General features: G+C 43.0%; 1 protein-coding gene across 1 annotated transcript in view; it reads right to left on the bottom strand.

Annotated features, from left to right (window-relative positions):
* Nucleotides 1-24197, bottom strand: part of BRAP (BRCA1 associated protein) — a 33905-nt gene extending 9708 nt beyond the window's left edge. The window contains exons 1-10 of the mRNA XM_006865426.1: nucleotides 23930-24197; nucleotides 22351-22512; nucleotides 20543-20741; nucleotides 19139-19328; nucleotides 14203-14316; nucleotides 11987-12135; nucleotides 8234-8309; nucleotides 7643-7781; nucleotides 7137-7246; nucleotides 3033-3122 (exon numbers count right to left, since the gene is read on the bottom strand). Of these exons, the coding sequence (XP_006865488.1) occupies nucleotides 3033-3122; nucleotides 7137-7246; nucleotides 7643-7781; nucleotides 8234-8309; nucleotides 11987-12135; nucleotides 14203-14316; nucleotides 19139-19328; nucleotides 20543-20741; nucleotides 22351-22512; nucleotides 23930-24011 (1311 nt within the window). The 5' untranslated portion in view covers nucleotides 24012-24197. The remainder of the gene's footprint in view (nucleotides 1-3032; nucleotides 3123-7136; nucleotides 7247-7642; nucleotides 7782-8233; nucleotides 8310-11986; nucleotides 12136-14202; nucleotides 14317-19138; nucleotides 19329-20542; nucleotides 20742-22350; nucleotides 22513-23929) is intronic.
* Nucleotides 24198-24973: the final 776 nt, after the last annotated feature.

Below are 24973 nucleotides of genomic sequence, written 5' to 3' on the forward strand. Positions count from 1 at the left end.
GGCCTGCCTGGGTCAGGCGCACCCTAGTCCTCAAGCTGACATCTCTGCTCTGCACAGGAACTCTGCAAAGTTCCTGTGCAGCAGATTTGCCCAGTGCAGTACGTCGTCTGATCTCTTGACTGCTACTTCCGCGAGTGTTGATAATTGATCCAAGAAGAATGAAGTCCTTGACAACTTCAATCTTTTCTCCATTGATATTTCTTTGTATAGCCCGCTTCATAAAGCTAGAAGAACATGCAAGCAAAGGGAGACTTCTAAAACCTCACCTACATCCCAAATCAAGATCGCTGTGAGTCTGCCCTGCTTAAGATGGCTTGGAAAGAAGAGGACACGAGAGAGCCACTGACTTTTCCTCCTAACTCTCATGGAAGAGCTGAAATTACTATCAGAAGAAACGAAATTGTACAAAGGAGCTTCAAAAAATTTGTGGAAAAATGGAACTAAAGAATAAAGGTATTTTTCTGTGAACTTTTTGAAGTTCCCACGTATGTTCTGGTCAGTAAAGATATTTAAACCAAATACATTTAAATCAGACAAAATAAACAAAAAATGTTTTTAATATTGCAATAGACAAATGTTATAATTATTTAAATTGTTTTTAGATGCATTTCTAACCATTAACTTACAGTTTAAGAAATACCCAGTACACACGTACTGAGTTTTACAAAACTTTAAATATGATAAACTCTGCTATTTAACAAAACTCCTATTTATAAAAATGCCAGTTATGATCCACCAAATTCATTTCACAATCCGCAGCTGGAAAAATGCTGATTTAAGTGAAGTTAGCATTCCTCAGGAAAAAGCTGTATCTTTAGGGGAATTCATTTGTACTGCCCACCTATTACATGTACGTGGCTCCATAAAATCAAAGACCCTTTAAAAGGAGCGAGTCTCACATACCATAATCAAGGCACCACCTAAGGAACTAAGGGAGCAACAGCAGCAGATGTACCACGAATTTCACAGTGAGCCAGCACCCTTCCTCATACTTCTCGGGAGACTCATGAATGAGATTGTCTACAGTGAAACCCAGGTCAGTTATTATCCTCCCCATGAGCTTTCACTGCAGGAGGCAAAGGCTTGCATCATTTTAAGCACTTAGAGCTTTATGTGCCCTAGCCTCCGTTTCATTCCTACAGAAAAGTAACTAGGCATTTTACAGTTGTAGCTTCCCTGTGCAGCCGATGGTTGTGCAGTGGTTATAGTGCTTGGCTGGCAACTGAATGGTAGGCAGTCCAAATCCACCAATTGCTTCCAGGGAGAAGAATGTGGCAGTCTGCTTCCATAAAGATGAGAGTCTTGGAAACCCTATGGGGCAACTCTACTGTGTCCTATTAGGGTTGCTATGATTTGGAATTGACTTGACACAGTGGGTTTGGCTTTTGGTTTTAGTTTCCTGCCTCTTGTCTTGCAAATTGAGGAAATACAGTTAATCCTCAAAACATTCAAGTGCAGAAAGAATACTGAGCTTAGCTTTCCAGAATTCTCCTAAGTCTGCTGTAAAGATTTTATAACTTAACCACTTACCTTAGGCAATGGGTAGGCAAAGGGTCCAGTGAGACCCTTTCCCCAAAGGCACTCCAATCAAGCCCCCTGCATAGCCCCAAGGCATGCGACCCTCAAGTCTTTGGAAAGGCACTTCCATTGCTTGGAAAGTTTTTGTAACAATTTTATCGAGAACTTTTCACTGAAGGTCACTGTGAAGCTGGTGGGAAGCCCTGATGTCAACAGATAATGCATCCTCATTTTAGGCTCAAGGGAGCTGGTCACCCTGAGCCTGGCATTAAGAGAGCCTGGGCGTTGTCCACCATGCTCCAGGTCAATCCTGGCTACTGGGACAGTATGTTAAGCATCTGCTAATGGAAAGTTCAGCAGTTTGAACCTACCCACTATACCAAGAGACAAAAATGTGGCTGTCTGTTCCCAATAAAGATTTACAGTCTCAAAAACCCTATGGAGCAATTCTACTCTGTCTCTAAGGTAGTCAGTGGAATCGACTTGAGGGCAAGGTTTATTTTGGTTTACCAAGTCTAAACCAAAGGTCCAGATATTGGTGAGAACTCACAAAGATACTAAAACAAGCATTTTTCATATTTAAAAAGGCCTTCAGACCAAGGGAAGCAATTAATTAGAAACAGTCCACAGGTTGTAAGAATGGTTCTTCGAACTCTAATTATACACAAACTCTTGGAGGATTTTATAGCTTGCTGGTTCTCATACTATCTTCTTTGGAACGCTAAGGGTTCCTTGGACACGCCACAGACAAGGGGAAACCCAAGTGAGTCAATCTCTGGACCCTCCACCAAAGTCACGTTGTTTTTGTTGTTAAATGCCACACACTTGGTTCTGACTCATAGCAACCATGTAGAGGGTTTCCAAGGAGCAGCTGGTAGGTAAGTCTGAACCACGCACCTTGCAGTTCAAACAACTTTTTGGTTCAATGCATTATCCTACCGTGCCACACCAGGACTCTAAAGTCTTAGTACTTCTCTCTTTTATCTGGGGGAATGACGAATGGCATCTCTCTTAAAGGATTCTCTTATTGACACTTGGAAACCACTGCCCTGGACCAATAGAGTCTATTGGTCATCACCAGGGTGACAGCCAGTGAATCATTAGCTCTTCTGGACATCATGTCCTCCAGGAGAGAGCAGCTCAACAGTACCTTGATGCCTCTCAGAAGCCCACAGTGAGCTCCTCAGAGTGGCTGTTTCCAAAGTGGATAAAACGACTGGTTGACTCAAAGTACAAACTCTTAAGTATATATATATATATATGTATATATATTTTTAATGGGACTATACAACGTCCTAGAAAATCTGCTTGATATTCAAACAAACAAACCTCAAAACCCTCAAGCCTTCAAATCCAAAATTTCTTTTTCGAATCAAAACAGTTCTCTACTGTACATGAGCTTGGAGGGGGCAGACTCTAACATGGCTTTTCTGCTGCATGCTGCCTTTCCTGCTCAACATTAGCATCCCTGGCTCTGGCATTCAGCACCAGCACCGTCACCAACAGAGACTTACCTCCTCCGCTGTGTCCTTCTCTATTCGGACAATCTTGTTTTCCCAGTAGATTCTCTGAGATTCTAGCTGGCTGGTTAGTAAATAGGAATACTATAAACAGAAGAAACAAACACCAGGATGTCAGTCACTGTTGTCTCTGAAATGCAATTAAAACAGGCTCTTTAAGGAGTCCTGGTGTGGCGCTGTAGGATAAGCACTGAATTGCTAACTGCAAATTTGGTGGTTTAAGCCACTAACTGTTTCTTGGAAACCCGATACAGGGGCTATAGTCGGAACCAACTGGACGGCACTAACAATAATCAGATTAAAGATCTAGAGAACAGTAAGTACAGTCATCAGAGTATATATGACACCCTCTTCTACTCTAAGCAGCACACGCTGGGTCAGGAGGAACACAGAGACGACAGTTCCACTCCTGAATTCCTGGCATACGGTAGCAGTTACGAATCAGGCTGCAAGGCCAGCAGTTCAAAACTACCAGCTGTTTCGCGGGAGAAAGATGAGGCTTTCTGCTCCTGTAAAGACTTATAGCCTTGGAAACCCTGTACAGGGTCACTGTAAGTCGGAACCGACTCCACGGTACATAACCACCACCACCACCAGGATCTAGCGGAGGAGAAGCAATCATTAAAAAAAACTGAATCTGTGCCGGCAGACCAGAAAAGCACAAATGTTATCACTGAAGTGCAACTCACACCAACCATTCTTCTACTCGCCCCAAGGAGGCTGTTCCCGTCCATCCTATCACTTCTTAGCTCCCCAACACCTTGTCCACCACAAACAACACTTTGGACACCACCATCTACTCATTGGTTTACCAGTGTGCCACCTTGATTAGACAGTGAATGCCTTCACAGCGAGAATCATGTTTCTATCCCATCTCCCCACTGCCTGGCACATGGTGGAAGTCAAGAAATGTTTTGCTACATGAGCACACAAATGACTGTCAGAGTTGGGTAGCTAGACGGACAGGACAGACGGCTTATGACAGTAGGATCTGGCTGGATTTCTGAAAGAAGGTAACATTTGAGAGGGCTCCTGACAAACAGGATGAGGAGTCAGAAAAGAACTCCAGGATCCAGAAGCAAGTTATGAATGATCGTTATCTGTGGAGATGACAAAGACCAGTGAGGCTCGAAGGTAGGGCATGGTGAAAAAAAGAGACACACTGGGACCGAGTGAGAAGGCTTTGAACTATTACACTGGGAAACGTTGGCAGAGGAGTCAAGCCTAAGGAGTGGCAAGTCCACAGCTGTGTTTCAGGAGACAAGAGGAGCTCTAAACATGCTACCAGGAGTACAGTGGCTCCAGACGACGAGCCCTGGACTCTGAACCACAAGGTTACTGGTTTGAGCCCACCAACCATTCAGTGGGAGAAAGATGAGGCTTCGGTTTCCATGAAGATTGAAAAAGCCTCAGAAATCCTAGACAGGGTTGCTCCGAGTTGGAACCAACTCCATGGCACTTAAGATAACAAAAAAGAACATTCTAGAGGGCTAGAGAGAGACAGAAAGCACATTAGAGAAAGCACAATTAGAAGAAGCTGGGTGCTACTGGAGTCTGTGCGCTACGAGGGAGTTCTCAGTGCTGCGTCCCCAACACCAGGAACGGGCAAGCTGACCATTAGGCACCCTCCATAGGTAGCTGTTGTTGTTGTTAAGTGCCACTGAGTCCTTTTCTACCCATAGCGACCCTGTATAGGGATTCCCAGGAAAGGCTGGTGAGTTATCCCACAGCACCTAGTGGATGAAAAACAAAATGTTACAATTAACATGGAAGAGCACTTATTCTGAAAACATAAAGGGTTTGAGCTTTCTTCCTTTCAACACAATAATTTATTAATAATAACATCAGTCTTATTTTAAGCCCTGTTGGCACAATAGGTTAAGTGTTGAGCTGCTAACCACATTTTCGGCAGTTCACACTCACCAGCCACTCCTTGGGAAAAAGATGAGGCTGGCTGCTCCCATACACATTTACAGTCTCCGAAACCCCAAGGAGCAGTTTTACTCTGCCCTATAGGGTTGCTATAGAGTCCTGGGGTGGCGCTGTGGGTTAATATGTCAGACTGCAAAGCCGTTTGAACTGCAAGGTCGGTTGTTCAAGTTCACCAGGTGCTCCTCGGAAACCCTATACAAGGTCGCTATGGGTTGGAACCGACTCAATGGCACTTCACAACAACAATACAGGGTTACTATGAGTTGGATTTGACTCAGTGCCAAAGAGTTTTTGGGTTTTATCACATCAAGAGTTCTGAGGTGAACAAGTTTTCAAATGTCCATTTTCTCCTAAGGCTAAGGTATTTGTTTTTAAAATTTCTTTTTAAGTTTCACATAAAATAGGACTCATGTTAAATTCTCCTTTCATTAACATAAAACATGAACTATTATCATCTTTGGAGAAAAATAAAATTACGTTAAATTTGGTCATTCCTCCAAGCATATGAATACTCAAAATTGCTTTGTGTCTCCCAGTCATACAATGTATACTTTTGAGCAATACTGTTGCTGTGTGTCATCAAGTTCCTATATATTCTGATGACTGTGCTGACTGTTCGTTCTATAGGCCTACAAGACAGAGCAGAGCTGCCCTCTGGGTTTTCTTAAAACTATGACCTTTTGAGAGTAGATCACTAGGTCTTTTCTACCACAGAGCCGCAGGTGGGTTTGAATCTCGGATCCTTTAGATAGCAGACAAGTGCTGCTTAACTACTGTACCACCAGAGCTCCTACTTTGAGTACATTGTTGTTAGGTGCCACCGAGTCATAGCGACCTTATACACAACAGTACCAAACACTGCCTGGTCCTGCCCATCCTCACAATTGTTACACTTGAGCTCACTGCTGCTCCAATCCATCTCATTGCAGGGGAGAGGGGGGTGCTTCTTTTTTGCTGACCCTCCATTTTACCAAGCTTAATGCCCTTCTCTCCAGGGACTGGTGCCTCCTAATAACATGTCTTAAGTTTGGTCATCCTGTCTTCTAAGGAGCATTCTGGCTGCAATTCTTCCAAGATAGATTTGTTTGTTCTTTTGGTACTTTTAATAATTTCTTCTCAAACACCATAATTCAAATTCATCAATGATTTTCTGCTCTTTCTTATTCATTGTCCAATTTCACATGCATATGAGGTTACTGAAAATATCATGGCTTGGGTCAGGTGCACCTTAGTCCTCAAACTGGTATCTTTGTTCTTGAACACTTTAAAATGGTCTTGTGCAGCAGATTTGCCTTATGCAATATGTTGTTTGACATCCTGACTGCAGCTTTTCAAGAATGTTGACTGTGGATCTAAGCAAGGTGAAGTTTTTGACAACTGAAATTTTTTCTTGAGTATATAAGCCTCAATTTATAAAATGGTAGCCCAAAATATAAAAGCTCCATGGGCATGGAATGATGCTAGTGGGTTTTCCTCATTTATACCAAGCCTGATCAATTTCCACATGCTAATGTGATGCTAGGAGTGTTGGTTTGGCACTGTAAGATAAGCAGTGGACTATTAACCACAAGGTTGGTGGTTCAAACTCACCAGCTAGTCCTTGGAAACCCTGTACAGGGTTGCTATGTGTCAGAATTAACTCAGTGACCCTTAGTAACAACAAATAAGATGTTAGGATGGTGGAGCAACACATAAGTGTTTGATTATGAAACTGAAAGGCTGGCAGTTCAAACCCCCCAGTGGCTCTGTAGGAGAAAAGATATAAAGATTATAGCCTTGAAAGCCCTAAGGGGCAGTTCTCCTTTGTCCTACAGAGTCATGATGAGTCAGCATCCCCTGGACAGCACCAACAAGTACAAGGTGATGCCACCACGAAGACTATTCTTAGCTTCTAGTATTATTGAACCTACAAATAACAAACATAATCCTGAACTTGAGACAACCTGGACCACCACACTGAAAACAGTAAAGCACAGTGAAACTTGACTTTCAAAACAGAACTTGAGAATGAAAGCATCTTAATAACCATTCGCAGCAATGGTAGAATTTAAAAAGTCTGTTCATGGCTATGTGGAAAACTTAAAAGCCCAAACAACCTGTCAAATTAGAAGAGTAAAAAAGCCTACGACCTAGAAATAGGTATTAGCGATGACTACAATAACTTACCTCTAACTGTAAGGCATCTATTTTCTCTTCCTGGCAAGTATCACCTTCACATTCATATTGTACAATTTTTCCATCTGTTTTACTTGCAACCAGTCGATGGACATAATTATCTAAAGAAAAGAATGAGTCAACCAAAAAGTTGTTTCTTCAGAATGAAAAGGGTCTCCATACGTGTTTAACTTGGACAAAACTTTTGTGTCTATAGATCGAAATTAAATGCCTTGGCAGTATTTCTTTAAAAGTGAGCTAAATCACTTGAATTTTAAAGAGAGAAAGAGAGCGAGCAAGCAAGCGGGCAAAAGTGGAAGAATGAACTTTCTTTATAGTGTGTGATTCAGGCCATTCATGGGTAAGAGTGCCCTCAGGGGCACTGTGAGAATTGGCATTTGCCACAGCTGTCAGGAAGACGAGACATTTCACACTGTGAGGGAAAGTGGAGAGTTCCGAAGGAGAAGCTGCCACACAGAATGGCTCCGAATTAGCAAGCGAGCGAGGGCGGTGTTCACCTCCAGCATAGTCCCAGACGCGATGGTTGGTGAGCTGCATGGCATATGTGTGCTGGGTTTCCTCAAAGTGCTTATAGGCATGTCGACTCACATACCGCCCACAGCCTATGTGGCCACATATTAGACAAATCCAAAGGTTCTGCCAAGAGGAAGGTGAGATCTCAATTAATTCAGTGATAATATAAGACTGGGCCCACTTAGGGTGGGGAGGGGCCTGAGACAGACTTCTTGCTGCTTCTACAAGTGTGATGAATAAAAGCATCTTTCAAGTACAACAATCAAGGACATTTTATGGGCAAATAATTTTCTTACTGATTTCTAAGGTGCTTTGTGTAAATAGTAAGAAAAGTATTCACAATTTATCAATCAAAGTCGAGGCCTTTAAAAGGAACAAAGAATAAATGGCTAAAATACTTTTCTTAGAAGTACAATTATTTGGGCATTCCTATTTCTTGCCTGATCCTAGACGAAAAAAATGACAAATTCCTGCCAGGTAAGAATCTGAAAGAATGTTAAGCCACGTTAGGCAGAAGAAGAACCCCAGACAATGGAAGCTGTGTTCATTGTGCTTTTCCTGCACCCATTACTTACTTCCTGAACACCACACTCAAAACACTTATTCTCTTCGACTGGCTCTGGCGTCTGACAGTACCGGCAAACGGGACACCTAGCAGGACACCAGAAGACAATGGTATCAATTAAATACACGAGACAGCTGTCACAGAGCCCAGCAGTCAAAGCCTGAGCTTGGCATTTCTCTTCTCTTACACGTTCTTTTTAAGTTGATTATAACTCAAAATGTCATTCAAAAGACAACACATTTTGAAATTATTCTTCAACAAAATTAAAATATGTTGGTAAAAGCAGAGGAAATGAGAAATCTTACATGGCCTCATGCCCTTTCTCTCCTTCCTAACACTTAAATAATCAAACAGCTCAATTATTTAGAGGTTAGACTGAGGGACTTGAGAAATTGTTTCATATATGGTTATCCAAAAGATGATTTCACTTCAAACCACTACCCTATCCACATTTCCCAAAGGTGTCAATCAGTCAAAAGGTGTCCTGTCCTCTAAAGGTTGTGCTTTAGAGTTGGAAATGAAGTATGTAGTAAATTTGATCAAACTTTTAAAAAGACAAACTAAAACAACTGCTACTGTACTTCCAGAAATACGCATGACATTTTATGACACAGTAAAGATACCAATACTGTATAAGCACTCAAGCTTCTGATTTATTAAAAAAAAAACAAAAAAACAAAAAACGAATAAAAATGGCACTGGAAATCCATTAATCGCTTTCTGTTATACGCAATACAAAGTAATGCTAATATTAGCCATGAATAATTTTGTCAGATGGTGCTGCAGTGGGTAAAGTGCTCGGTTGCTAACCAAAAGGTTGGGGGTTTGAACCTAATAGCTGCTCTGTGGGAAAAAGATGGGGCTGTCTGCTCCCTTAAAGATTTACAGTCTTGGAATCACTATGGGGCAGTTCTACTCTGTCCTACAGGACTGCTGTGGATCAGAATTCACTTAATGACACTGAGTCTGTATTTTGTTTCATTTTTGAGCAAAATCAATAGAAAGTGGGCTATAACTAAAGAGCTGCAGCTACCTGAATTGACACCCAGAAAAAAAATGATGCTCAAGACACAGCCAGTATCAGTTCAGTTTTTTGTCCAGTTGAGAACACTGGGTTCTTGTCACAGGTGAGGAAGTTCTATCTATATTTCCAATGAGAAGGCTATATTTCTTTTTTAAAAAAAAAAACACATCAAAAGAATAGACCATAAGCTCAAAAGATAGGCAAAGATGGCAGCTAGCAAGTGGCAAGGAATCTCGTCCAAGGTGGGGACTCTGTGTCACCCCTTCTCTGTGTCTGGTTAAGAAAACAACAAACTGAGTCTAAAATCAAATTCTCCACACAGTGCTAGTATGATCTCTCTGACACATATATCTGATCCTGAGAACAAAAAGAAGGGACCAAACTAAAAAATAAATCTATTTGCAAGATACAATTGTTGTCGTTAAGTGCCATCGAGACGACTCCGACCCATAGCGACCCTGTACAGGGTTTCCAAGGAGCAACTGGTGAGCTTGAACTGCCAATCTTGCAGTTCCAATGGCTTTGCTGTAGGGCACATTAACCCACAGCGCCACACCGGGACTCCATGATACAATTAGGACTCTAGTATATACCATCTATCTACCTGTCTCCTGGAGTCCTCAAGTGGCACTGGAGGTTAATGTGCTGGATCACAAAGTCAGTTTGAACCATAAGTTGGCAGTTCAAGCTCACCAGCCACTCCTTGAAAACCCTATACAGGCTCGCTCTGGGTTGGAACCAACTGGATGGCACTTAACAACAATAACCCTCACCTCTAAGAATAAGTCTGAATTTTTAATTTCCCAAAGAGGTTTTGGGAGAAACCCTCCCAGGATGCCCTTCCCTGACATCTCCACTGGTGGGTAAAACCACCCCTCAAGACCCAGTACCAGTGCTGGCTCTGACTGCAGCCCTCCTGGCAACTTTCATCTCTAAATCTTCCAACCTCGACCTCACGGCCTGTGTGTGATTTTACAGATTTAGTGACGGATTTCCCTGAGGAGGATCTGTGCTTAATTCTTCACCTTAAACCAAGCACTAACCCTAATCCACACATACAGGCTCAAAACCCACTTGCTAAATCAACTGTGTGCTTCTGAGTACAGATGCTAGGCCTTGCATCTTATGTACCAAATCCACTTCTGTCAAGTCAAGTCAGACTCATAGAGACCTTGTAGTTCGGTTCTGGTCCTCTGTACAGTAATCTCACCTCTCTGAGCCAACTTAAGTTTTCTCCCCTGTAAACTGAGGAGGCTAGACAAGATGGTCTCTGGAGAAATGTCCAACTTAAAAATGCTCTGGCTCTGTAAATTCACCTCTACAGAAGCTAGAATTAGAGTGACCGCAGCAGAGAAGCATCCAGAATGGTGCTGAGCACTTGACACAGCACACAACGTCTCAAAGTGGCTTTGTTCACAGCAATTTTAAACCTGGATGATTCTCTAAAGAGCTCTAGAGCTGACTGGCTGAGGACTTTTGGGGACTGAGGCATGTCTTGCCCAATGAAGTAAGCATGCTCCATGACACCAAAGTTTATGTATTTATTGTGTTCCCACTATGTCAAAGGGCTCACGCCAGTTGTAAGGAACCCAGCAGTAAACAAGGGAACATACCAATTCCCACTCTCAGAGCAGGTATTCTTCTCCCAGCGGACGATACACTTGTGAGTTGAGAAGAGATTCCTGTGACCTTCCACTCCTCAGTACTTCTGGGCTGTGGAATGTTCTTACCCTTCCCACCCTGCCTGGCATCTCCTCCACCTGGGTAACTCCTCATCTTCCTCAGCTCAAAGACCCAACGGCCACTTCTCAGACCATCCTGGCTAGGCCTCCAATTATAGCACTGCATGCCAGGACTGTCAGGGCTGCAATTTCCCATTTGATGATTTGCTTCCTCATCTTTCCTGGGGTTAGGGAAAGCTTGGTGTCTGAGTCTTAACAGTGCAGTCTGCAAAGGGAGCAACTACTCTGGATTTAAACAAACAGGGCACAGGCTGCGTCTGCACTATCTGTAGCAATGTGTCCCTCCCAACAAGGACTTGACTGAATTGCGAAGCTGACCACTACAGGTATGTACCTCTTACAAGGTGATGACTGGCCACTGTGCCATCAACAGCCTGGACAAATGGCAGCGTTAGGTTGCTGCAGTGGAAACCAACTCAAACCCACTGCTATCACCAAGTTGATTCTGACTCACAGGGACCCTTTATAGGGTTTCTAGGACTACAACTCTTCCCAGGAGCAGACAGCTTCATCTTTCTCGTGCAGAGCAGCTGGTGGATTTGAACCACTACCCTTGCAATTAGTACGGCAACACTTAACCTATTATATCACTAAGGCTCCATTTACTGCAATCCAGGTGATAAAAAAGCCAAAGGTAATGGCAGACATCGAGCAGAGGTGATAAATGAGATTTCAGGTGGAGATCTGGTTTGAACACACCAACCTCAAGGCTAGGCTGTTTGTTTTTTTCCCTTCTACTCTTGGTGCTTAGAAGGAAAGAATAACTCATATGGCTCTAGAAAATTCCTCAAGGACTCAGAGTAAGCACACTGAAAGGGACTGGTCCAAGGCTGCAGACACTGTGTAGACTGCGGAAAAAACAGGCTTTGCCATGGGACCACCACCGCATTGCGCCCATGTTTACACAGCTAACTACTTGCGATGGTTCACATCTGGTAGGGGTATCTTTCAGCCCGGGGAAGGGTAGCAATGGGCTCCGTGGAGCCTCTGCACTCACGTCGTGTCGTCCCAGCGCTGCAGACACTGGCTGTGGAAGCTGTGGTTACACAATGTGGTGAGGATGCCGTTCACAGACTCGTCCATACGCTCCAGGCACACTGTGCACTTGGGGAGCTCGGTCAGGTCCATTACCGGGAGGCTGGCACCCTACAGGGACACACCGCCTGTCAGCTGCATTCCTCATACCCCAGCTCTGAGTTCTTTTTTTCAAACAAGGGAGTGAATCCCTGTAGCTCTCTGACTACTGGCAAGGTGGTTTCAACGTTATGACTCTCTCTACATCATTTAAACTGGTAATATTTCATCCCCCTCATTCATTCACCAAATACTGACTGTGCAACCCTGTATTTCCGCTGCTATGCAGATAGTGAACAGAACAGACAAGAGCCCTGCCCTCAAGAGGCTGATATTGAGAAGAAAGACTGTTGTCAAATGTGAAGAGCTAACTAACTGTAAAATGTGACCATACTCCTTGCTCTCATGCTAAGCATCTATAGAAGAATACAAAGAAATAAAAACAGCAAACAGGAATGGTTCTGAAATATTTTTTCACAGAGTTAATGATAACTTAACACAACAGTATCTATAACACTGATTTTCTGTATTTACTCATTCAAAAATACTCGCTGAATTCCTGCTATGTGTCAGGCTGTGGTCTACATGTGCAACAAGGGTGAAGAAAACATTTCAGCCCCAAACATCTGAGGGCCTAGAGTATAGGGACAAAAATTAAATGATAAAAAAAGAAGACCACTTGTAGTTGTAAGCTACATGTGAAGCAGGGCACATCATCTGCTCCAGGTGGTCAGGAAAGACATTCCAAAGACAGCAATGTCTCACCTGACACTTAGGTGAAGCTGGGGAAGGCATCCAAGGCAGTCCCTGAGGACTAGACATTTCCAAGAACTCTCTAAAGAAGTCAAGCTCACCAAAGAAGAATTGCTCAAAGTAAGGCCTACCTAGCACAGCACTGGGCAAAAGGGAGCCCAAGTGTAGCATGCATTACATTGTATTTTACCTAATCTAAGGAGAGAACAGGGAGTGTATTTCCTCAATAGAATAAGTACTGGACTATAAACCACAAGATAGGCAATTCAAGCCTACCAGCTGCTCCAAAGGAGAAATATGAGGCTTTCTGCTCCCGCAGACTTAAAAAAAAAAAAAAAAAAGCCTCAGAAACTCTACCCAGCGTGGCTATAAGCCAGAATTGACTCATCGGCACTTAACAACAAGGACAGAGCAAAGAGTCCTGGTGGCACAACGGTCACGTACTTAGCTACGAACTGAGTTTGAACCTACCTACTGTGGCACTGTAGGATTGTTGTTAAGTGTCGTCGAGTAGGTTCTGACCCATAGCAACCCTGTATAGGGTTTCTGAGGAGCGACTGGTGAGCTTGATCCGCTGACTCTGTGGTTCAAATGACTTTGCAGTCCAACGCATTAACCCACAGCACCACACCAGGGCTGCCACTGTAGGATAAGCACTGCTAATACTAAGGTCGGCAGTTCAAATCCACCAGCCCCTCCTTGAGAACCCTAGACAGGGTCGCTGTCAGTCAGAATCAACTTGACAGTACTTCATATATCAATAGTGCTCCAGAGGAGAAAGACCTGGTGATGGGCTCCTAGGAAAGCCTGTGGGGCAGTTCTACTCTGTCATTAAAGTGTCAGAATCAACTCCTATACAACAACCACAACAACAGAACAGTCTAACCAAGACTGTATTTCCATCAAGCTGATGTAAGTAATCTAAAAATGGAAGTGAGCTGTCCGTAGACTGACTCAATGGAGCACATACTATAGGAAAGGTTTCCATGCAGGGCAGCAGCTAAGCACATTCACAAGAATTAGGAAGGGCACTAAGGATTGATATTGAAATCAAAATCAAAAACAGCTTTTTTAGCTCTAATCTGGAATACTGATCACTCAGTTTCAATAACGCAGATAGTATGTTCTGTTTCTTTTTTAGTATATTCAGAAAGTTGTGCAACCATCACTCCTAATTTTTTAACATTTCCAGCACCCCAAAAAAAGTTCTGCACTGTTTGTTAGCAGTTACTTACCACTGTCTGGTTCCCAGGCATCTGTGAATCCATTTTCTGTCTCTATGGACTGGCCTATTCTGGACATTTCCACAAATACTATTAAAACAGACACTGCATTCTGCACCATTTTGATACATTTAAATCAAATATAAAAGTCATTCCCACTTACATCTTCAGATTTCAGCACTTCAGCTCTTTCCACGTAGACCAGCTGGCAAACATCATCTTCTATGGAGTTAAACTGGCGGCCATTGCATGCCATGTAAAAACTATCTGCATCAGCCTATGTACATCAATGAAGAAAAGAAAAACTAAATTGGGAGAGATCCTTAAAAGAAACTTGCTTTATATTCAAGATGCATGGCTTCACTTATTTCTCATCAGCTTTCAAATTTTTAATTGAGGAAACACAAGCAACCGCCAAAAGGAACAAGTACAGATGCAGGTTCCCTGGTTGATTGGACTGTGCATGTCAAAAGCCTACATCTCTACCAAGCTTCCTGGGCTATGGAGGTTTCACCTGAGGCAATAAGCTGACGGCTAGTACACTTTTAATATTCAACTAGCAACAGTCAACATTTCCCTCACTATCCGTTTTCCGTCTTGAGTCAGCACTTTCACAGCAACTGAACAGTAAACACTCATTTTTTGCAAAGCTTGGCACCAAATCATAACTGATGACTGTAGGAGAAAGGCTCTTTTTACCAAAATGTCAGCACCACTGTCAGAAAAAAATAAAGGCCAGTACCACTGGCACGAGTAAAAAGCCACTCTGTCTCTTCAATAACTCGACAATAATAGTACTGTATGATAGACAGACAAGGGTCCCATCAAGTTTTAACCAAAAACCTAGTGTCCAATACTGAAAGCAAACCAGCCGAAGTCATGAGGTCCAAGGTGTTCCTATCTAGTTCTCTGGGGTTAAAGAGAGATGAAACAGTGGAAAACAGCTGGTGGTAGGTAAAACTTCAGAGACGTGAGTGCATTTGTGAATATACCCACTACCACTCATAGTGATTCCAACTCACAGTGACCCTACAGGTCTTGCATTTCTGAGACTGTAAATCTTTATGGGAGCAGACTGCCTCATCTTGCTCCTCCTGGTGGGTTTGAACCACTGACTTTCTGGTTAGCAGCACAACATTTAACCCACAGTGAATATGGACACAGGTAACTCCAATCTTCTAGGCAAGAGTTGTAGAAAGCTACAAAAAATAGTTCCACGAATTCCACATTTTGGAGGCAGCAGTTGGGAGGCCAAGGCTTGTTTGGATTTCACTCCCACCTGGGCATTAGCCCACACATAGAAGTTGTGTTTTGGTCCTACCAACCTGCCTACACAACTCCCTTCTGGGTGTATTCTGTAAAAGGACAAGTCCCATTAGCAACCACTAGGAAGGGAACCAGGTTGCATCAGATACAACAGTACTGATTCTCTACCCTCCCAGAGCTTCTCAGTCTTACAACCTCCAGAAATGTCTCAGCAGTTTGCAACTCCACTCTGATGAAATCATTCAAACGTGGATTCTTGATTATTTATGCTTTCTGAATATGAGCTAAGAGTCCTGGGGTGGCGCTACAGGATCAGCACTAGACTGCTAATTCAAACCCACCAGCAGCATCTTGAAAACCCTATAAAGAGTTGCTGAGTCGAAACCAATTCAATGGCACTTAGCAACATGACCAAGTGAGCCATGCTGCTGAGGAAGTAGTGGATTCGGAAGGTAGTTTTCACTGGGCTGACAGGTAGGGAGGGCCTGTCCTTTGGGAAACAATTTGTGTATTGCATACAGTGCATTTTCTTCATTCAAATGTTAAAAACCAGCTGCCAAATAATAATTTTTTCTGCTATAAATTTCCCTGGTGTGGAACTGTAGGATAAATACTAACCACAAGGTCAGCAATTCAACCACCAACAGCTCTTGGAAATCCTATACAGGGTTACTATGAGTTGGAATTGACTGGACGACAGACAAAATTACAAAAAAAGAGGAAACCTCAAATGGCACTCCACATATTTCAAGGGCAGTAGGTTTTTCTTGAAATGTTTTTGGCTGATAAAGCAGTTCAGTAGGCAAATGGATTCACAGACTGAAGGGACCAATTGGAAGCACCCAGGCTCCCTCAGATGAAGGCAGTACTCGACACCAGTCATAGTAGTCCTTTCTCAGGGGGTCATATTTATCAATACCAATGATATGCATGTTTCTGAAATGAGAAAATTAACCAACAGTTTCAATTCTCCAATTTGAAGCGATTGATCTCTTTTCTAAACTCCTTGGTACTAGAAATTTAACTTCATTTATTAAAACATACACTGAGCACCCCATGTGTGTCAGGCACTGCGCTATGCTTCAAGAGGACAGAACGGCACAAATTACAGAAAATGATGAAAGCCTAAAGTTTGTCTTTTATCTACAATGTTCCTACAAAAACTGAAGGAAACTCAGCTTTTGTTGTTGTTTCCTGCCTGCCAGCAGTTCCTTTATTTGTTCTCTTTTTAAGATGAACGGAGAAAAATCAAACAATCCATTATGATCCCGATTTTTTCACTGTCACTGTGATCAAGGTGAGAAGACTTACAAAAGCTCATGAAAAATTGAATGGAAAAATGTAATTTTCCCATGAACTTTTGGAAGCACCCGTGTATAGTGAAAACTTATTTTACTTCTTAAGATATGTCTCCTAGCCTGTCCAAGACATGCCAGGGAAGTTACATACTCACTTAAGAAGTTACATGCCATTTTTTGTCCCCATGAACTACAGTGAAATCTGTGAGAGGCGGAATGATGGGACAGCCTTGAATTTTCTGCCTTTGATGGGGTGCAATCTTACCACTTGTCTTGCTCCTTTTAGTGAGAAATATCTGCTATGTTTCTGCCTTGCACAAGTTCTGACTTCCGCCGGTTTACTGAACTGAACCCCACAGCTTCTGTGTGTTCTATACTTAAAAAACCAAGTTTTCTGACGGCCACAAAACAAGTCTGTAAGCACACATGTTTCTATGACCTCAAGCATAAACCTAAGACCAACAAAAAGTTAAATGATTATAAAAGATTCAGAGAAAGTCTAGAAGTTCTTAAAAAATTATCAGATGAGGAAAAGAAAGAAGAATATGGCTAGCAGGCCAGGCACTGGAGCCAAGCAGCCTAGACATGAACTCCAGCTCGGACACATTAGCCGCGCAGCTTTGGGCAAATGACTGAGCTTATATGTGCCCCAGTTTCCTCAATTATATTGTCTCATAGCATTGTTGAGAGGATACAGCGAGCTAATGCCTGAAAAGCACTTAGCACAGGGCCTGCCATCTAGTTAGGGCTCAGCAGTCAGACGCTAATACGTCTACTCTCCTAATTACAGCTCAGTATTAATGAACAAGTTCAAGCCTCACACCAGGTTAGGTAAACTATCACTGTCCTCACTACTACAAGTGATTTGATCTGAAAAGAGTTCAGGCACCACTTGCCCATTATTGGCAAAGTTCCTCAATGATCTTGGAAGGCCTTCTGATGGTCAGTGGAAAGTTTTCAAGTGCATTTCTGTTTTCCACGCCAAGATAAGAAGTCTAAGTCTACAGGAGCCGAACCCCGTTTAAATGTTCCCCTCAATGGTGGGGGAACTCAGTAAAGGATAAACAGAGAACTGCGTACACAGAGCTTCATAATAATGATCTCTTCTCTGGGACCTATGGAAGAGGCACAGATATAATCCAATTTTCATTTTTCTTTGCTTCTGCCCTCTGTCCAAAGGTTTGCAGTCTGCTCTGGATTTCTGTAGAGGAAGGAGGAGGCGGCAAGTGTAATCACATGTTCCCTTTTACCCACAAATCTTAGTGGCCAGTCAAAAAGGCCATGACTAATGGTCCAGAAGGCATGCCCAGTGTTCTGTCAATCAGCAACTTGGAACTATTTATCTAGGACAAATTCAGGAAGGCTGTTTTGAATGAAGTGAGATGAGACAGAAGTAATTTTGACCAAGCTGCACTGCATTTCAAAACCAAATGAAATCTCAATACAAAAATACAATAGGATATTTTTTTAAAAAACCAAAATGAATGAAACCTAAAGAATGGGGAGTTATTAAGAAATCATTAGGATTATTCCTAAAGCATACCTCATTTTTACATTCTTATGAAATCATATATACTCAAAAAGGATAAGTATGCAAACCCAAAAGAATACTTTTCTAAAGTATTTATAATTGAGGCTGTGGGAAAGTGCCGCTTAATGCAATAAATGAAATTCAGCATATGGCAAAATCTTCCCACTTCAAAGTATGTTACAGTGCACAAGCACTGTTAACAACTGAAAGCACCACCATTCTTTCGATGCTACTATCTTTCTGTAACAGTGATTTCCAATCAGAATTTTGAAGTATATCTAATATTTACTTGTGTGGTGCTGGAGAACAAGCACAGGACTGCAAGGTTGCTTTGAACCACATGGTCGGTGGTTCAAACTCACTAGTCACTCCTCAGAAATCCTACACAGGGACGTTTTGAGTCAGAACTGACTCGACAGCAGTTAACAACAACAATCTAATATTTCAAGGAACGTCACAAAATCCCTTGGGTCCATCAACATACTAATAGCAATAATAATATAAAAAAAAATAGACACACACAAGAGATTTATTTTTTAGATGTGCCATAGGGAAAGTAGGGGTACAAGGTGAATGTTATAATGGCGAATAATACATCATGGAATCCACAAAGTTTGGCAACTATTGCTCTTCTGGAATAGCTACTACTAAGTAAAACAAACAAACAAACTGGATTTCACACCCAAACTGATTTATAAAAAAGTGTGGGTATTATTCAATAGAAAAATGAGACTTTCTGCTCCAATAAAGATTTACAGCCTTAGAAACCCTATACAGGGTTGCTGTGAGTCGGAACCAACTCAATGGCACACAATAACGTGGGTATGATTACAAATATGGCTTGGTTAATGACTTCAGAAACACATCTACAATGAGGATACCCTAGAAGACACACACGTCCAGAATCTTAAGTGTCAAACGTGGTAAAATCACACAGAGATATTATCACAGTTTCAAAAACAGAGTTTCTGTGGCAAAGCGATTTTTAATATCTTAACTTTTACCTGTGCACTAAACTTTATCAGCACCATATATTGATTGGGAGTAGAGTCTCTGATGATTTTCATTTGTTCAATGACTTCATTAAATGGGGCGACAAACTTCATAAGGTCATGACTGGTCATTGTAGCCGGGACAGTGAGAATACACAGCAGAGCGCTGCGCCTCACATCTTCTTTTAAGGAGGTCATCTTACTAATCAGACAACAATGAGACTGTCTTGAGTAGATGAGGCATGGTTAGTTCAGCAAAACACTACTTACACAGCTTTTTTTTTATGCCCAACAGAATAGGACACAAATAAAATGTATCACAGTTCACAAGTCAAGTCAAACAGTTTACTTCACTTGAACATACACATTAGAAGGGTGAATGCCAAGTCCCTTAGATATATCCGTAATGGAGCTTGTGGTAAGCTTTAAAATGTTCTACTTTACATCCCCTGCCCCCAATTAGAATTTTAAACCCTCAGCTGAAAAGGTTTGTTATAATTATAAATAAACATTAGGAATATGCTCATTGGTTTATTTCCCATTCTCATTAGTTTATTGTCGTTGTTTTTCAATTGTGGAAAAATGGAACTGAAAGATAATAAAATTTTTCTACAAAAAACTTTTTGGAGCCCTCTCACATCTCATAAATTGTGGTTTCTACCACACTCTCATTACTTCTTGAGTAATAGGACGTCACTAGCTAACGTAGAGGCACAAGTGTAGCTACGGATTTCCCTCAAAGGGTCTAGAAACAAGCTCTAGATACTGGAAAAAGAAGCCTAATCCATGAGGCTGTGCTTCTGAAGGTACAGTATTGCTTGGTAGCATGGGTGAATCAGAGCATGCAGAAAAAGCTCCCACTTCAACAGCTGTGATCCAAAATGGCTACCTGGATCGTCACTGTTTTCCCAGTAGGGATCAGGCAAGCACGCTCAGGCAAGAATAGCCTTTAATACATCAACCACAAATCATCTAAAGAGCTGACAGCCCTGCTTGTCAATGATCTAGTCAAAGGATTCCTTCCCTGTAACCTCTAGCAGCCTTTGCTGGCACCACAGAAAAGAGCAGAAAGGCAACAAACTGTAAGCAGTTACCTGACTTGTTTGTACTTCTCTAGTAGAGATTTATTGGGAATATCAAACTACAATGATGCTATGGGTCATCTAGAATTTTTCTCTTTTATCTTCAATCCTCCAATCACCTTCCATGCCCACTGCTAAGGAAACATTCTTTGGTATCCTCCTTCAACATGTCTACGTGTATTTCTTTTCTAAGCAGTACATCTAAGACTTCTCTAACACACAAAAACATTATTCTTTTGAAACTTAAAATATCCACTTCTATTCAGGGCAAGAGACTTTTTTTCTACCCTATCAAAAAATCAACCAACCCAAAGGAAATTAAAGATTTTCTTACTTTGTCTTGTAAAGATGCATAATACCATGAACTATTTCAACTGATGGGTTTCCACTGAAGAATGAAATCTGGTCTGGAAGCTGTTTAGATGGAGAATCAGGAGCAGCGTTTATACATTCTTTACTTGGATCTCTACTTTTCTGTGCAGTGCGGGATGCTTCTGAAGACTTTTCTTCTTCCATTGTAGCTTTTAGTTCATCTTTTACAAATAAAAAATGAGCAGATTACAAACTGATAGGAAAATTTCAAGTCTGGAGGAACAAATTTACCAAAGAAAACTGTAATGTACCACAGTAAGAACTATATTCACAGACCAGTCGACTTTGGGGAGGGCATTTCAACTTGAAATCTCTCTTTGCCCTGTAAATAGCTTGTCAACTCTCAGAAACTTAGGGATGGCGCTTACAATGGGCATACACTCCCAAATGAGGTGAACACTTGGGGCAATTCGGTCTGAAACTAAACTGACCAGTTCTGACCACTGCAGCTCCAGAAAAGCAGTATACATCCAGCCCCATGGATTGACAAAGCTGGTGGGCCCTGTGGAGGAACAAGCTTATCTGGAATCACTTCGTGATCTGCCACTGATCTCTGTGCTAAGCAACTCTCTCCCACTGAACAGAGAGATGGCAGCTTGTTAGGATTCATTCAGAAGAAATACTGGACTGGAAACAAGAAGAGTGAAGAAAATCAAAGATGCTTGGAGACAGTCCACAGGGATAATGAACTTTGTGAACCTCAGCTTCCATGACTCTCAGAGCAGAAGATGTTGTCCAGCTGCCACAGCTAACCACTCTGAAAAGTGTCACAATGGGAGGTCCTATAGAGTGGATGAAAAATGTAGAACAAAATACAAAATAACAATAATTTAAAAAGGTCTAGGCTTGCTGGTTTGATAGAGACTGGTAGAATCCCAGAGACAATGACTCTTTGTCACCCTTTAAGCCACTCCGATGGCTCAACTTTTAGCTACACAACAGACAGGCCAAGAAGCTGAGCAAAACCACCAAGAAGGTAAGCACTCCCTAGAACCACCAGCCCTATGAGAACAAAGGACAGCATTTGCCTAGGGCTAAGGCGGGCTGCTAAGCTCAAGGTCAGCAGTTAGAAACTACCAGCTATTCCATGGGAGAAAGTGGAGGCTTTCTGCTCCCATAAAGATGTACAGCCTCAGAAACCCTATACAGCCTCGCTATGAGTCGGAACCGGCTCTACGGCAATACCAGCACCACCAAAACTCAGAAAGCAGGAAGTGGTGCTCTGTGCCATCAAGTCAGCACCGACTCATAGTGACCCTGGACAGGGTTTCCGAGGCTGTAAATCTTTACAGGAGCAGAAAATCTCCTCTTTCTCCTGCAAAATCGCTGGTAGTTTCAAACTAATGACCTAGTGGTTAGCAGCCCAGTTCGTAATCTACTATTCTACCAGGGCTACATTCAGAGGGAAGGAAGGAAGGGATAGGTAAGGACAAATGGAAACAGTAAACACAGAAAGGAAGTGGGAAGAATAATGTTATATTGAGGGATTTGCAATCAAGGTCATGAATCAAAATGTGTATCAATTGTTGAATGGAAAACCCATTTTTTCTGTCAATTTTCACATAAATCACAATAAATAGTTCTAAAAAAAGAAAAAGAAATATTTGGAGAAGTTGAAATGTAGTTTGATAATCTTATGGAAGGTACTCAGGCAGTGAAAGATAAAAGTATGCTAGAGGTCAAAATTATGGGCTTATTAAATAACACATACAAAACAAGTATCCAAGAGGTCATATTCCTAAAGAGTGTCTAGGGTTTTAGGAAGCATACCTGAGTTGGACTTCATGGTTTCAATGATCATATCTGTCATTTCTCGACGGCCAAGATGCTGATGGATGATTGCAGCTTTCTCCCCTGGTGACTTCCCTTCTAAACAGGCAACGGCTGAAGCTAGTGTCTTCTTTTTGATCTCCTCATCAGACATTTCCCCAGCTAAAGAAGACATCAATGATTAATGCCTGAGAAAAACTCTCCATTTTTTTTCTTCTCCATTTTTGATGGATCCATAGATTGTTGTTGATGTTAAGTGCCATCAAGTTGATTCCAACCCATAGCGACCCTGTATAGGAGTTTCAAGGAGCAGCTGGTGAGCTTGAACCACTGACGTTGCAGTTCAAATGACTTTGCAATCTGACGCATTAGCCCACAGGTCTCCTTTTTATCTCTGCTGCCTGCCCCCAAGTCTGACCCACAGAGATGTCGATATGTGGCTAACATCCATTTACTTGACTTTGAAAATGCAGAGGTAATTTTTAGCCTTTGGAAGATGCTCTGAACCCATATAGTGACATTCAGTCTTCAATTTGCACCTCCAGTTTCCCATAACATCTTCCCTAGCTGACCCAGCTCCCCTCCCCAAAACAATCCAAACAAATTCCTATGTAGTAGTCCTCCACACCGCTTTGCCTTTCCCCCTTCATCACTTCCCACAATTGGATTTCCAAGTATGTTCTCTAACTGTGTCATTCATCTGTCTCCCTCACAGAACTGCCGGTGTCACTAAAGTAGGGCCCACGCCTGACTCTGCACACAACCTCGGCTCCGGGCACCAGCAGTCAATGCATGCTTCCTGCGTGACTGCTACTTGAGGATCATTATTTGCTATCCAAGGAGCTGATTCATAGCTACATTCCTCCATGATGCTCCCAGTCTAGCTCGCCGAGTTTTAGAATCCCAGCTATACCACTAACGCTGAGCAAGTCATTTGATCACTGGGCCTCAGTTTCCCAACGTGTAAAAGGGGTATACCACCCATCTACCGTCCTGGGCTCTTGCAAAGATGATTAACAAAGAAAATGCTCATGCTCCTTAAGTGTTGAGTACAGTGGTGGGATATAGGACGTGAGAAAGATGAGGCTTTCCACTCCCGTAAAGATTTACACCCTCGGAAACCCTGTACAGGGTCGCTATGGGTCGGAACTGACTCTACGGCACTTAACAACAACAACAACAAAGTTTTAGTCGAAATAAGCACTACGGCTACAGGGCACCCTAAATGGGCATTCTTCCACACAATTTCATTAAATCCCGTTCCTGCCTTCAAGCACCCACAGGAGGGCAAGCGAGACCATTATTACACACTCGACTCTAACCAGGCGGACAGGAGACGCCGGGTAGTAGCAGAGCGCCCATGGGAGGGAAGAGGGAGCGAGGAGCCGGGTAGGAGTTTCCAGAGGTGACACAAGGTAAGGCCTCAGGAGGGATGGGATAGAACAATCCAGTTACGGCTCTGCTTCTCCCTGAGATCACAGCCTTCCGTAGCTTTGGTCCGGGTCCGTGCTTGGGGAGGGGGAGTCCTCCGGCACAAGAGCGACCTTCAGGTAACACGACGAGGCCGGGGCGGACTCACCCGCGGCGATGAAGCCGAAGCCGGCGGGAATGGGCGAGTGTTCCGCGAGCTCCAGTCGGATGACAACCAGTGACACACTCATAGGGCAAGTGCTGGCCGCCGCAGGCCCCGGCGGGCTCAGGTGGGGCTGAGGGGCGAGCCGAGAGGCCGAGCGGCCCGGGGACGGCAACGCCGCCACCGCCTCAGCGCCGCTGCCGCCGCCACAGCAGCAGCAGCTCCTCGCGCGTCCCTTCGAGCCACAACCTCTTCCACTTCCGCCTCTCGGCTGCCGTCGTGACCCGTGAGGGCACGCACGCGCGCAATCACGCGTCCCGATTGGGCGGGTCAGCGACCACGTGACCAGCGCGGTGGCGGTGAGCGTGAGCCCTTCACTGGGGTCTCTCTAAAGTTGCAGAGCGTAACGCCTGGAGCGGTGGGTTTTCCCCCCAGATGCGAGTTAACCTCTGCCTGCCCTAGAGGCATTGCCCTCAGCCCACCTGAGCTGGGGGGGTAAGAGGGCCCCGGCTCCACGAGTTCTCCGGCGTGTTTGCAGCCCAGTTTTACCTTTAGAAAGTGAGGCTTAGATAGATCAAGTCGCTTCTCAAGGGGCCCCGCGAGAGGAGGAACTGGATTGCCAGCTTTCTGACGTAATGGGCGGGCAGCGGGTTAAGCGCCGCGGGTGGACAGATCTGGCTTCTTGTCCTGACCCCATCGCTTCCTTTCACAAATGTTTGCTAAGAGCTGAGGCACTGTTAATGTGCTGGCACACAGGGTGAATAAGATCAACATAGTTCCTGCCCCTAATGGATCAGTTGTGTGACCTTGAACTAATCATTGCATAAAATTGGTATATCCTCATGATAGTTGTGAGAATGAAATTAAATGCAGATAAGACATGGATTCTATAGATCTTAAATTTTTAAAATGTTTTATTGTGAATTATGTGATAGTTTATATGGGAGAACATTAGCTTTACATTCATCCTATCATATCGTTTTATTGCCATAGTTACAATCCACTCCATGCATCATCAATCAACCAAAGGGTATGCGCTGCAAGCCTGCC

This window comes from Chrysochloris asiatica, unplaced genomic scaffold, assembly GCF_000296735.1.
Source record: "Chrysochloris asiatica unplaced genomic scaffold, ChrAsi1.0 scaffold00078, whole genome shotgun sequence".
NCBI lineage: Eukaryota > Metazoa > Chordata > Mammalia > Afrosoricida > Chrysochloridae > Chrysochloris > Chrysochloris asiatica.